At 44.5% G+C, this 13037-nt stretch overlaps 1 protein-coding gene across 2 annotated transcripts in view; it reads left to right on the forward strand.

Moving 5' to 3' along the window:
• The first annotated feature begins 5304 nt into the window (after nt 1-5304).
• Nucleotides 5305-13037, forward strand: part of nadsyn1 (NAD synthetase 1) — a 55572-nt gene continuing 47839 nt past the window's right edge. Inside the window, exons 1-3 of one of the 2 annotated variants that reach the window (XM_078415525.1) lie at nt 5305-5499; nt 8439-8499; nt 10124-10240. In XM_078415525.1, the coding sequence (XP_078271651.1) occupies nt 5412-5499; nt 8439-8499; nt 10124-10240 (266 nt within the window). In that variant the 5' untranslated portion in view covers nt 5305-5411. The remainder of the gene's footprint in view (nt 5500-8438; nt 8500-10123; nt 10241-13037) is intronic. The other variant, XM_078415527.1, reaches the window with a different exon arrangement.

Genomic DNA, 13037 nt, shown 5'->3' on the forward strand with positions numbered 1-13037 from the left:
AGGAAGAGGGGATGTTCAACGAGATCTGGGTGTCCTAGTGCATCAGTCACTGAAAGAAAGCATGCAGGTACAGCAGGCAGTGAAGAAAGCAATGGAATGTTGGCCTTCATAACAAGAGGAGTTGAGTATAGGAGCAAAGAGGTCCTTCTACAATTGTACCGGGCCTTGGTGAGACCGCACCTGGAGTACTGTGTGCAGTTTTGGTCTCCAAATTTGAGGAAGGATATTCTTGCTATTGAGGGCGTGCAGCGTAGGTTCACTAGGTTAATTCTCCGAATGGCGGGACTGTCGTATGTTGGAAGGCTGGAGCAATTAGGCTTGTATACACTGGAATTTAGAAGGATGAGGGAGGATCTTATTGAAACATATAAGATAATTAGGGGATTGGACACATTAGAGGCAGGAAACATGTTCCCAATGTTGGGGGAGTCCAGAACAACGGGCCACAGTTTAAGAATAAGGGGTAGGCTATTTAGAACGGAGATGAGGAAGAACTTTTTCAGTCAGAGAGTGGTGAAGATGTGGAATTCTCTGCCTCAGAAGGCAGTGGGGGCCAGTTCGTTGGATGCTTTCAAGAGAGAGCTGGATAGAGCTCTTAAGGATAGCGGAGTGAGGGGGTATGGGGAGAAGGCAGGAACGGGGTACTGATTGAGAGTGATCAGCCATGATCGCATTGAATGGCGGTGCTGGCTCGAAGGGCTGAATGGCCTCCTCCTGCACCTATTGTCTATTGTCTAATCCAGGACGCAAACAAACAATACTGGGTGCGCAAAGCTTCTTCCCTACAACCATCAGGCTATTAAACACTACAACCTCCAAATAGGCTCCAAACTATATAAACTTGCGGACATTAATTTTGCACTATTATTGTCTATTTATTTATCTGTTTAATTTTATTTTATGTACTGAACTTTTAGTCTGGTTTAGTTTAGTTTAGAGTTACAGCGCGGAAACAGGCCCTTCGGCCCACTGAGTCCGCGCCAACCAGCGATCCCCGCACATTAACACTATGCTACACACACTTGGGACAATTTACACATAGACCAAGCCAATTAACTGACAAACCTGTACGTCTTTGGTGTATGGGAGGAATCCGAAGACCCCGGAGAAAACCCATGCAGGTCACGAGGGAGAACGTACAAACTCCGTACAGACGGCGCCCGTAGTTGGGATCGAACCCGGGTCTCCGGCGCTGGAAGCGCTGCAAGGCAGCAACTCTACCGCTGTGTCACCGTGGTCTTTTCTTTTTGCTGTCCACTCTGTCTGTTTACAGAGTACTTTGTTTACATATTCTGTTGTGCTGCTGCAGGTAAGAATTTCATTGTTCTATCTGGGACACATGACAATAAAACACTCTTGACTCTTGACAAACTGAGAACAATCACCTTGAATTTTGACGGGTAGTCCACTGTGCAAGCTGCAGGTGCTTTGCAATTAAAAGTTTGAATGAAGTTTAGAAGTATACCCTTTGTCAGGTGTTCGTGGTGCAAGAAAAACATTTGTGCAAATTCATCACACCGCAGCGTTGAACCAGCTGAAGTGCTGAGTAGGCAGAAAACGTCGGTACAATTTCACAGAGTGGAAACTCAAATAGACTTACCGACTAAACGAATTAAATATTTAGAGGAGAACAGTACAGCCAGATCGAGAGGTAGAGTTACAGAGCTACTTAAATGGAAAATAGTTGTACGGATCGATTTTTGTGGTAGGATGATGCATGGCCTCGAAATCCTATTGATAACAGCACTGGAAAGACACTAAGTACTGGAATACTGGAATACGGTCACAGTGGCGCAGCGGTAGAGTTGCTGCCTTGCAGCGAATGCAGCGCCAGAGACCCAGGTTCGGGTGCTGTCTGTAGGGAGTTTGTACTTTCTCCCCGTGACCTGCGAGGGTTTTCTCCGAGATCTTCGGTTTCCACGTGGATACAGGCCTTTTCGGCCCACCGAGTTCGCGCTCACCGGCAACCCACGAACACTAACACCATCCCACATACTGAGGGACAATTTATAATCATACCAAAGCCAATTAACAGACCTGTACATCTTTGGAGTGTGGGTGGAAACCAGAGCTCCCGGAGTAAACCCACGCGGGTCACGGATAGAACATACTAGACCAAATGGACACATTGGGCCCAAACCTGCATTGGTGCAGCACCCTGTCCTCCCCCCCTCCTCCCCTCCCCTCTCCCTTCTCCCCCACTCCCCCCTCCTTCCCCCCTCCTTCCCTCCCCTCCTTTTAAACTTTAAAATGTGAATAACCTTAAAAATATAAGACCGATTTCAATAAAACTACTTGCATTATCACTAAAGTGACAATGGTGAGTAAGGTGGGCCTAAAATTGTCGCGCTATCGTGTACCGTTTTGGCTGAAGTTCAGTCACAAACAAGATAACAAACAAGAGTTTTAGTATATAGATAAACTCCGTACAGACAGCACCTGTAGCCAGGATCGAACCCGGGTCTCTGGCGCTGCAAGGCAGCAACTCTCCCGCTGCGGTGCTATTCCGACTCTAGGTTCTTTTATCCAGCATTTACCTATTCCTGAAATAAACAACGTCAAAAAAGGAAAAAGCCACGACTATAGTCTCAAGCATTAATGAATCGCAGACTCGAGAAGATGAAGTTCAAATACTGAGGCATGCGTTTGGGCGTTCAGGTAAGAACGGGCAGCTGTGGTGGTGCAGCTGGTAGAGCTGCTGCCTCACAGCATCTGAGATCTGGCATTGACCCTGAGCTGCAGCGCTGTCAGTGTGGAGGTTGCAGGTTCTCCCTTGATATGTGCCTGACCCGCTGAGTTACTCCAGCATTTGGACAGATGCATGGACTTGAAAGGCCCAGAGGGATATGGGTCGAACACTCTAACTCTAAGTAACCCTTGCTTTCCCTCTCTCTCTGTCCCCCCCCCCCCTCCCTATTTCTCTGACTAGTTTCAATGTCCTCCTGATTAGTTTTACTAATATTTTACTGATTAGACAATAGACAATAGACAATAGGTGCAGGAGTAGGCCATTCAGCCCTTCGAGCCAGCACCGCCATTCAATGCGATCATGGTAACAAGGGTTATGGGGAGAAGGCAGGAAAATGGGGTTAGGAGGCAGAGATCAGCCATGATTGAATGGTGGAGTGGACATGATGGGCCGAATGGCCTAATTCTGCTCCTATAACTTGTGAACCTGGGAAATTGTATGCCTCACTGTCACCTTCCCCTCATCTAACAATGCACCATTCCACATTTCCTTGACCATTGTCTGCTTTGATCTGTTGTTTTCACACCATACCCCACCATATCTATCGTCTCCCCCTCCCCTGAATCTCAGTCTGACGAAGGGCCTCGACACGAAATGTCACCCATCCCTTCTCTCCAGAGATGCTTCCTGTACCGCTGAGTTACTCCGGCATTTTGCGTCTATCCTCAGAAAAGGCCAGGAATCATTTTATGAAAACAGAACTGCAGTGTTTCAATCAGCTGGCTGTTTAACAATGAGTCCTCATTTACTGAGGGCATTCATTGTTCAGCTGTTCATGTCAAATGTCAACAGGAAATAATTAAATTATGGTCTCAGCTTTCAGTCCATAATAATATGTGTCATTGAGGATTGGAAACTGAGAGGTAGTTATTATCATGAGGACAGGGAGAAAAAAATGGGACAATTTAGTCGATGAAGCCAGGTACTTTGATGAGGGCCATTATCTTTAGACTTTTAGACAGTGGAGATACAGTGTGGAAATAGGCCCTTCGGCCCACCGAGTCCGCTCTGACCAGCGATCACTATCCTACACACCAGGGACAATTTATAATTTTACATAAGCTATTTAACCTACAAACTTTGCATATCTTTGGAGGAAACCGGAGCACCGGTGGGGGTGGGAGTTAGTGTGGGGATGGGGGTGGGGATGGGAGTAGGGGTGAGGGTGGGGATGGGGGTGAGGGGGTGGGAGTGGGGGTGAGGGTGGGGGTGGAGGTAGGGGTGAGGGTGAGGATGGGGTGGGAGTTGGGGATGGGGTGAGGATGGGGTGGAGGTGGGAGGTGGGGGGGGTGGAGGTGGGGGGTGAGGGTGGGAGTGGAAGGTGGGGGTGGGGGTGAGGTTAGGATCAGGTTACTGAACAACGTGGATGTGGTAAATGATGCTGCCTGACCCGCTGAGTTACTCCAGCATTTTGTGATACCTGGTAAATGAACGAGATCAGTCAGAGAGAGGGCAGGGAGGACGCAATGACGAGGATACAAAACAAACACGCGGGTGAAAGCTGGAGCTTCGTGGATTAATAACAGGAATTGCACACAAACACACACACAAATGCACACACAAATACACACACGCACACACAAATGCACACACAAATACACACAAATGCACAAACAAATACACACAAATGCACACATAAATACACACAAATGCACACACACAAATGCACACACAAATACACACACACACACAAATGCACACATAAATACACACAAATGCACACGCACACACAAATACACACACAAATGCACACACACACACAAATGCACACACAAATACACACACAAATACACACACACACAAATGCACACACACAAATACACACACACAAATACACACACAAATACACACACACACAAATACACACACAAATGCACACACACACACAAATGCACACATAAATACACACAAATGCACACACACACAAATGTACACACACAAATGCACACACACAAATACACACACACAAATACACACACAAATACACACACACACACAAATACACACACAAATGCACACACACACACAAATGCACACATAAATACACACAAATGCACACACACACAAATGTACACACACAAATACACACACAAATACACACACACAAATACACACACAAATACACACACACAAATACACACACAAATACACACACAAATACACACACAAATACACACACAAATACACACACAAATACACACACACAAATACACACACAAATACACACACAAATACACACACAAATACACACACACAAATACACACACAAATACACACACAAATACACACACACAAATACACACACACAAATACACACACAAATACACACACACACAAATATACACACAAATACACACACACACAAATACACACACACACAAATACACACACACACTATACCCAGGCAGGCTTTTAAAATCCGTGGCAAGGGGAAGTATTTAATGGGAACATTGCAAGGAGAGATTGCCTGGGCGGTTGTGTTCAGCATATGATAATTTGCTGCAGAGTGGGGAGGTGAGACTGACCCGGAAGGGGAGTGGGAGTGGGTGTGGGAAGCGACATGTTGCAGGAGCTGCAACTCGCAGCGTTTTGTTCAGATCTCAGCTCAGCCTTTTATTGCTCATCGTCCCAGCAGTAACAAGATAAACCATTCGCCTCCACAATGCTGGGTCGCAAAGTGACACTGGCGACTTGTGCTCTGAACCAGTGGGCTTTAGACTTTGAGGGGAACCTTCAAAGAATTTTGAAAAGTAAGTTTTCATGGAAAAAAAAGTCTTGATAACATTGTATCCACTCTCTCGACCAGTGTATCGTTTCAATCGGAAACATTTTTTAAACATAATTCGTATTAATACATTTATTGATTGCCCCCCTCCCTCAGTTTAGTTTTGGACTATAATTTTATATTACTATTATTTTATATTATAATAAATGAGATTTTAAAATATATATATATATTTAAATCAAACCCGTGTACAGAATCATAAGAGGAATAGATTGGGTAGATAGATGCACAGGGTCTCTTGCCCAAAGTAGGTGAATGGAGGACCAGAGGACATAGTTTTAAGGTGAAGGGAAAAAGATTTAATGAGGGGTAACTTTATCACACAAAGGGTGGTGGGTGTATGGAACAAGCTGCCAGAGGAGGTAGTTGAGTCTGGGACTATCTCAACATTTAAGAAGGATTTAGACAGGCACATGGATAGGACAGGTTTAGAGGGATATGGGCCAAATGCAGGCTGGTTGGACTAGTATAGTTGGGGCATGTTGGGCCAAAGGGCCTGTTTCCACACTGTACGGGGGCCGTTTCGGGTCGAGACCCTTCTTCAGACCCAGAGTCAGGGGAAAGGGAAACGAGAGATCTCATGGGATATTGGAAAAATTCAGATGAGCTCCTTTGTATTTAAAGCAGAAAAAAAAGTGAATGTAGCTTAACTCTGTTGTTTGATAATATAATCTTGTTCAGGAGGTTGGGCTGTATGTGTGTGTGTGATGGAGATTCTACAGGCATTTGATCAGAAATAAGACATTGGAAAAGAAAGATAAGATATCCCGGTTGCCAAACACTTTTAACTCCCCCTCCCATCCTTTATATATTACTCTATAAATGAATCTGGTTACTTGTGAACGAACACCTGGCTGGATTCTGAAATGTACAATTTATTTGCTTAAAATAAGGTTGCTTCATTGTATAGAAACTACACTGGGACATATCGGTGTTCTTTGTATCATTTTCAGTACACAGAATTTTGAAAAGTAAGTTTTAATGAAAAGTCTCGATAACATTATAAATAACCACTTTGTGCCTGCTTATCATTTCAATCGGAAACATTTTGAACAAAATACTCATAAATCCATTTATTGATTTTTCTCCAGTTTAGTTTTGGATTATAGTTATTTCAGGATATTCATGAACTCACAATTCCCTTCCCTTACTGGATTCTCAAATTTACAATTTATGTTTCTAATAGTGAAACACAGTGTGAAAACAGGCCTTTCGGCCCAACTTGCCCAAACTGACCATCATACCCCATCGACATTGATCCCACTTGTCCGCGTTTGGCCTATATCCCTCTAAACCTATCCTATCCATGTACTGGTCCAGGGTACATTCCTAACCGGTCTAAAGAAGGGTCTCGACCTGAAAAGTCACTCATTCTTTCTCTCCAGAGATGCTGCCTGTCCCGCTGAGTTACTCCAGCTTTTTGTGTGCATCTTTGGTTTAAACCAGCATCTACAGTTCTTTCCTACATATGCACTGGTCTAAATGTTTCTCAAAAGTTGTGATGGTATCTGCCTCAACTACTTCCTCTGGCAGCTCGTTCCAAACACCCACCACCCTTTGTGTAAAAACAAAATTGCCCCTCGGGTTCCTATTAAATCTTTTCCCCCCTCAACGTAAACCTATGTCCTCTGGTTCTCGATTTCCCCTACTCTGTGTAAGCGACTGTACATTTACCTGATCTATTCCTCTCATGAATTTGTACACCTCTATAAGATCACCCCTCATCCTCCTGCACTCCAAGGAATAAAGTCCTAGCCTGCTCGACCTCTCCCTGTAGCTCAGGCCTTTGAGTCCCGGCAACATGCTCCTAAATCCTTTCTGCGCCCTTGTTAGCTCGACAACATTTTCAGAAACAGTGTGTTCCAGAAATCAATATTCATACTGCTGGATTCTAAACTGCCCAAGTGAAATATGAGGTGCTGTTCCTCCAATTTGCGTGTGGCCTCACTGACAGTGGAGGAGGCCCAGGACAGAAAGGATGGGAGGGGGAGTTAAAAGTGTTTGGCAACCGGGACATCTTAACTTTCTTTTCAAATGTCTTATTTCTGATCAAATGCCTGTAGAATCTCCATCTTACACACACATACACACACAACCTCACACACACACAATCTCACACACACACACACACACACACACACACAACCACACACACACACACACAATCTCACACACACACACACAATCTCACACAATCTCACACACACACACAATCACACACACACACAACTTCACACACACACAACCTCACACACACACTATCTCACACACACACACACACACACACACACACACACACACACACACACACACACACACACACACACACACACACACACACACACACACACACACACACACACACACAATCTCACACAAACACAATCTCTCACACACACACACACACAGCCCAACCTCCTGAACAAGATTATATTAGCAAACAACAGAGTTAAGCTACATACATTCTTTTTTTTTTCTGCTTTAAATACAAAGGAGCACATCTGAATTTTTCCATATCCCATGAGATCCCTCTTTTCCCTTTCCCCTGACTCTCGGTCTGAAGAAGGGTCTCGACCCGAAATGGCACCTATTCCTTTTCTCCAGAGATGCTGCCTGACCTGCTGAGTTACTCCTCGGATTTTGTGTATTTCCCATTGTCTCTAATGTTTCTGTTTTCTGTGATTATGGAAAAGTGAATGCACAGTCCACGGTCTGGAGGTAAAGCCAGACTTTGCCTTGGTTTATCTTGAGTGGACTAATCATTTGATTGTAATTGTTTTTTAATCACAAATGTCTCCTACATCATAGCTTTCAATAACATATCCATGTTTTGTGCTTGTCAACATTTAAGAACTGCTATGTTTTCATTTTTCAATAAAATACTTTCATTTTAAAAACACACAGGCATTGAGATAGCGAAGTCAAAAGGGGCAAGATACAGACTTGGACCTGAACTTGAAATCTGGTAGGTAAAGATGGAGTGAAGGGAACTACACGGCTTCTCGACTACAACAGGGCATTGAAAAACGCTCTAGACACAAAGTGCTGGAGTAACTCAGCGGGTCAGGCAGCATCTCTGGAGAACATGGATAGGTGACGTTTCACAGAGTGTTGAAGTAACTCAGCGGGTCAGGCAGCATCTCTGGAGAACATGGCTAGGTGACGTTTCGGGTACCTGAAAATGAGTTCTTCATTATTAGCACAGACATGCTGAGCTGAGGGTCTAATTCCATGCTGAATGATATGATTCTAACCTTCTTATTAAGCACGGGTGTCAAAGGTTACAGAGAGACAGCAGGAGAATGGGGTTGAGAGGGAAAGATAGATCAGCCATGATCAAATGGCTGAGTAGTCTCGATGGGCCGAATGGCATAATTCTGCTCCTATCACTTATGAACCTATAAAAAAGCTTTTGCAAGTTGCCCTTTGATTGGTCTTCATGATGATAATGATATGTACTTTATTGTCCAGTGAAATTCTTTCTTTTGCAAATCCGGTATGGATGAGTTTATCTATATTGGTCATAAACACAATCGTATATAGATACACAAGTGCAATGATTGTCATGTAATATAGTAGACTTCACCGAGGCAGTACGCATACAGTTGCCTTGTTTCTGACGCCAATAAAGTTTCGAAGTTCTTACGAGTGCAGGCTTACCTTGGCCTTAAAGGCCCGTTGTCATGGCGACACTGATCCGCTCTGCCGCCATCTTAAAATCGGTCCTTTATCCAGCGTCCGCTGCAGTCACTGACATCGCTGAAAATATTGTGAGAATCCCTCACAAGGACAGCTTTCAAAACATTGATTCCTTGGAGCAGCATTAGACACAAAATGCTGGGGTAACTCAAGCGGGTCAGGCAGCATCTCTGCAGAAAAGGAATAGGTGACGTTTCGGGTCGAGGCCTTTTTTTCAGACTGAGAGTCAGGGAAGAGGGAAACGAGAGGTATGAAAAGGAACATAGAACAAATGAATGAAAGATATGCATAAGGACAAATTAAAGGGAACCAAGCGGCACGGTGGCGCAGCCGTAGAGTTGCTGCCTCACAGTGCCAGAGACCTGGGTTCTAGCCCGACTACGGGTGCTGTCTGTACGTGCAGGTTTGTAGGTTAATCGGCTTGGTATAATGTAAAATTGTCCCTAGTGTCTGTAGGTACGGTCTGTAGTGTTAGTGTGCGGGGATCGCTGGTCGGCGCGGACCCGGTGGGCCGAAGGGCCTGTTTCCGCGCTGTATCTCTAAAACTAAAATAATGATCAGGGAAAGGTGTAGCCCGCAAATTGATGGGCTTATTGAATGGTCTTATGTTGGCATCTGTTTCATCAGACATAAAAATATTTTTTTTCCCATGAGTGGTAGTTCTACTCAATAACCAAAGTCTGCAGTCTCTTTTTTTGCCCTGGTTTATTTTCACCCACATGTTTAGACGTTAATGTTGTATCCTTATTGTTTTGATGTGGTTATGCTTTATTCTTAATTGTTAACTGTAGGTTTGTGTTGTCATTTGTGAGCGGAGCACCAAGGCACATTCCTTGTATATGCACATACTTGGCCAATAAACTTATTCATTCTCCGTCCTCTTCTTTCAGTGGATATGGCTGTGCCGATCACTACCTGGAATCTGACACTGTGCTGCACGCCTTCCAAATGCTGGCAGAACTCTTGGCCTCTCCAACTACTGAAGACATCATTTGTGATGTAGGCATGTGAGTGGATGAAATGCAGAAACGTAAATGTTATTCTAAACTAAGCATGTAATTTTACACATGAGAGTTTCGATGCTTGAAATAGTAACCTGGGCCACACATGCAATGTTGTGTAGGAAAATAACTGCAGATGCTGGTTTAAATCGAGGAATGTTGATGAGGAATGATATTCACTCCCTTGCAAGGGGTGACATAGAATCAGGAGATGTAGAATCAGTATGGGGTAGAAATGAGGAATTGTAAGGGTAAAAAGACCCTAATGAGAGTTATCCACAGGCCCCCAAACAGTAGCCTCGACATAGGGTGCAAGTTGAATGAGGAGCTAAAATTGGCATGTCGCAAAAGTAATGCTACGGTGGTTATGGGAGATTTCAACATGCAGGTAGACTGGGAAAATCAGGTTGGTAATGGACCCCAGGAAAGAGTTTGTGGAGTGTCTCCGAGATGGATTCTTAGAACAGCTTGTACTGGAGCCTACTACGGAGAAGGCAATTCTGGATTTAGTGTTGTGTAATGAACCTGATCTGATAAGGGGACTCGAGGTAAAAGAGCCATTAGGATGCAGTGATCACAATATGATAAGTTTTACTCTACAAATTGAGAGGGAGAAGGGAAAATCGGAAGTGTCAGTATTACAGTATAGCAAAGGGGATTACAGAGGCATGAGGCAGGAGCTGGCCAGAATTGACTGGAAGGAGGCCCTCGCAGGGAAGACGGTGGAACAGCAATGGCAGGTATTCCTGGGAATAATGCAGAAGTTGCAGGATCAATTTATCCCAAAGAGGAGGAAAGATTCCAAGGGGAGTAAGAGACACCCGTGGCTGACAAGGGAAGTCAAGGACAGCATAAAAATAAAAGAGCAGAAGTACAACAAAGCAAAGAAGAGTGGGAAGCCAGAGGATTGGGACTCTTTTAAAGAGCAACAGAAGATAACTAAGAAGGCAATACGGGGAGAAAAGATGAGGTACGAGGGTAAACTAGCCAATAATATAAAGGAGGATAGCAAAAGCTTTTTTAGGTATGTAAAGAGGAAAAAAATAGTCAAGGCAAATGTGGGTCCCTTGAAGACAGAAACGGGGGAATTTATTATGGGAAACAAGGAAATGGCAGACGAGTTGAACCAGTACTTTGGATCTGTCTTCACTAAGGAAGATACAAGTAATCTCCCAGATGTTCTAGTGGGCAGAGATCCTAGGGTGACGGAGGAACTGAAGGAAATCCACATTAGGCAGGAAATGGTGTTGGGTAGACTGATGGGACTGAAGGCTGATAAATCCCTAGGGCCTGATGGTCTGCATCCCAGAGTACTTAAGGAGGTGGCGCTAGAAATTGTGGGTGCATTGGTGATCATTTTCCAATGTTCTATAGATTCAGGATCAGTTCCTGTGGATTGGAGGGTAGCTAATGTTGTCCCACTTTTTATGAAAGGAGGGAGAGAGAAAACGGGAAATTATAGACCAGTTAGTCTGACATCAGTGGTGGGGAAGATGCTGGAGTCAATTATAAAAGACGAAATTGCTTGACTAATCTTCTGGAATTCTTTGAGGATGTAACCAGGAAAATTGACAGGGGAGAGCCGGTGGATGTGGTGTACCTTGACTTTCAGAAAGCCTTTGACAAGGTTCCACATAGGAGATTAGTGGGCAGAATTAGAGCACATGGTATTGGAGGTAGGGTACTGACATGGATAGAAAATTGGTTGACGGACAGAATGCAAAGAGTGGGGATAAATGGGTCCCTTTCGGAATGGCAGGCAGTAACTAGTGGGGTACCGCAAGGCTCGTTGCTGGGACCGCAGCTATTTACAATATACATTAATGACTTGGATGAATAATAATAATAATAATGCATTACATTTATATAGCGCTTTTCAAACACTCAAAGACGCTTTACAGGGATTTCTAGAACATAGAGAAGAAAATAAATAGATAAATAAGTAAACAAACAGAAAAAGGAGACAGAGGGTGAGGTGACCTTCAGTGGTTGAAGGCAGTGCTGAACAGGTGAGACTTCAGTGATGTTTTGAATGTGGTGAGTGAGGAGGAGTCTCTGACGGTTTGAGGTAGTGAGTTCCAGAGGGTGGGAGCAGAGATGGAGAAAGCCCTGTCCCCCCAGGATCTGAGTTTGGTCCGGATGGGGGGGACAGGAGGTTGGCAGCAGCAGAGCGGAGGGTGCAGGTGGGAGTGTGTCTGTGGAGGAGGTCAGTCAGGTAGGATGGGGCCAGGTTATGGAGGGCTTTGTAGGTCATGAGGAGGATTTTGTACTGGATTCTCTGGGGGATGGGGAGCCAGTGGAGCTTGTAAAGGACGGGGGTGATATGGTCACGGATCGGGGAGGGATCATGAAGGGATTAAAAGTACCATTAGCAAATTTGCAGATGATACAAAGCTGGGTGGTAGTGTGAACTGTGAGGAAGATGCTATGAGGTTGCAGGGTGACTTGGACAGGTTGTGTGAGTGGGCGGATGCATGGCAGATGCAGTTTAATGTGGATAAGTGTGAGGTTATCCACTTTGGTGGTAAGAATAGGAAGGCAGAGTATTATCTGAATGGTGTCAAGTTAGGAACAGGGGACGTACAACGAGATCTGGTGTCTTAGTGCATCAGTCACTGAAAGGAAGCATGTAGGTACAGCAGGCAGTGAAGAAAGCCAATGGAATGTTGGCCTTCATAACAAGAGGAGTTGAGTATAGGAGCAAAGAGGTCCTTCTGCAGTTGTACAGGCCCCTAGTGAGACCGCACCTGGAGTACTGTGTGCAGTTTTGGTCTCCAAATTTGAGGAAGGATATTTTTGCTAT

This window comes from Rhinoraja longicauda, chromosome 18 (genome assembly GCF_053455715.1).
Source record: "Rhinoraja longicauda isolate Sanriku21f chromosome 18, sRhiLon1.1, whole genome shotgun sequence".
Classification (NCBI taxonomy): Eukaryota; Metazoa; Chordata; class Chondrichthyes; order Rajiformes; family Arhynchobatidae; genus Rhinoraja; species Rhinoraja longicauda.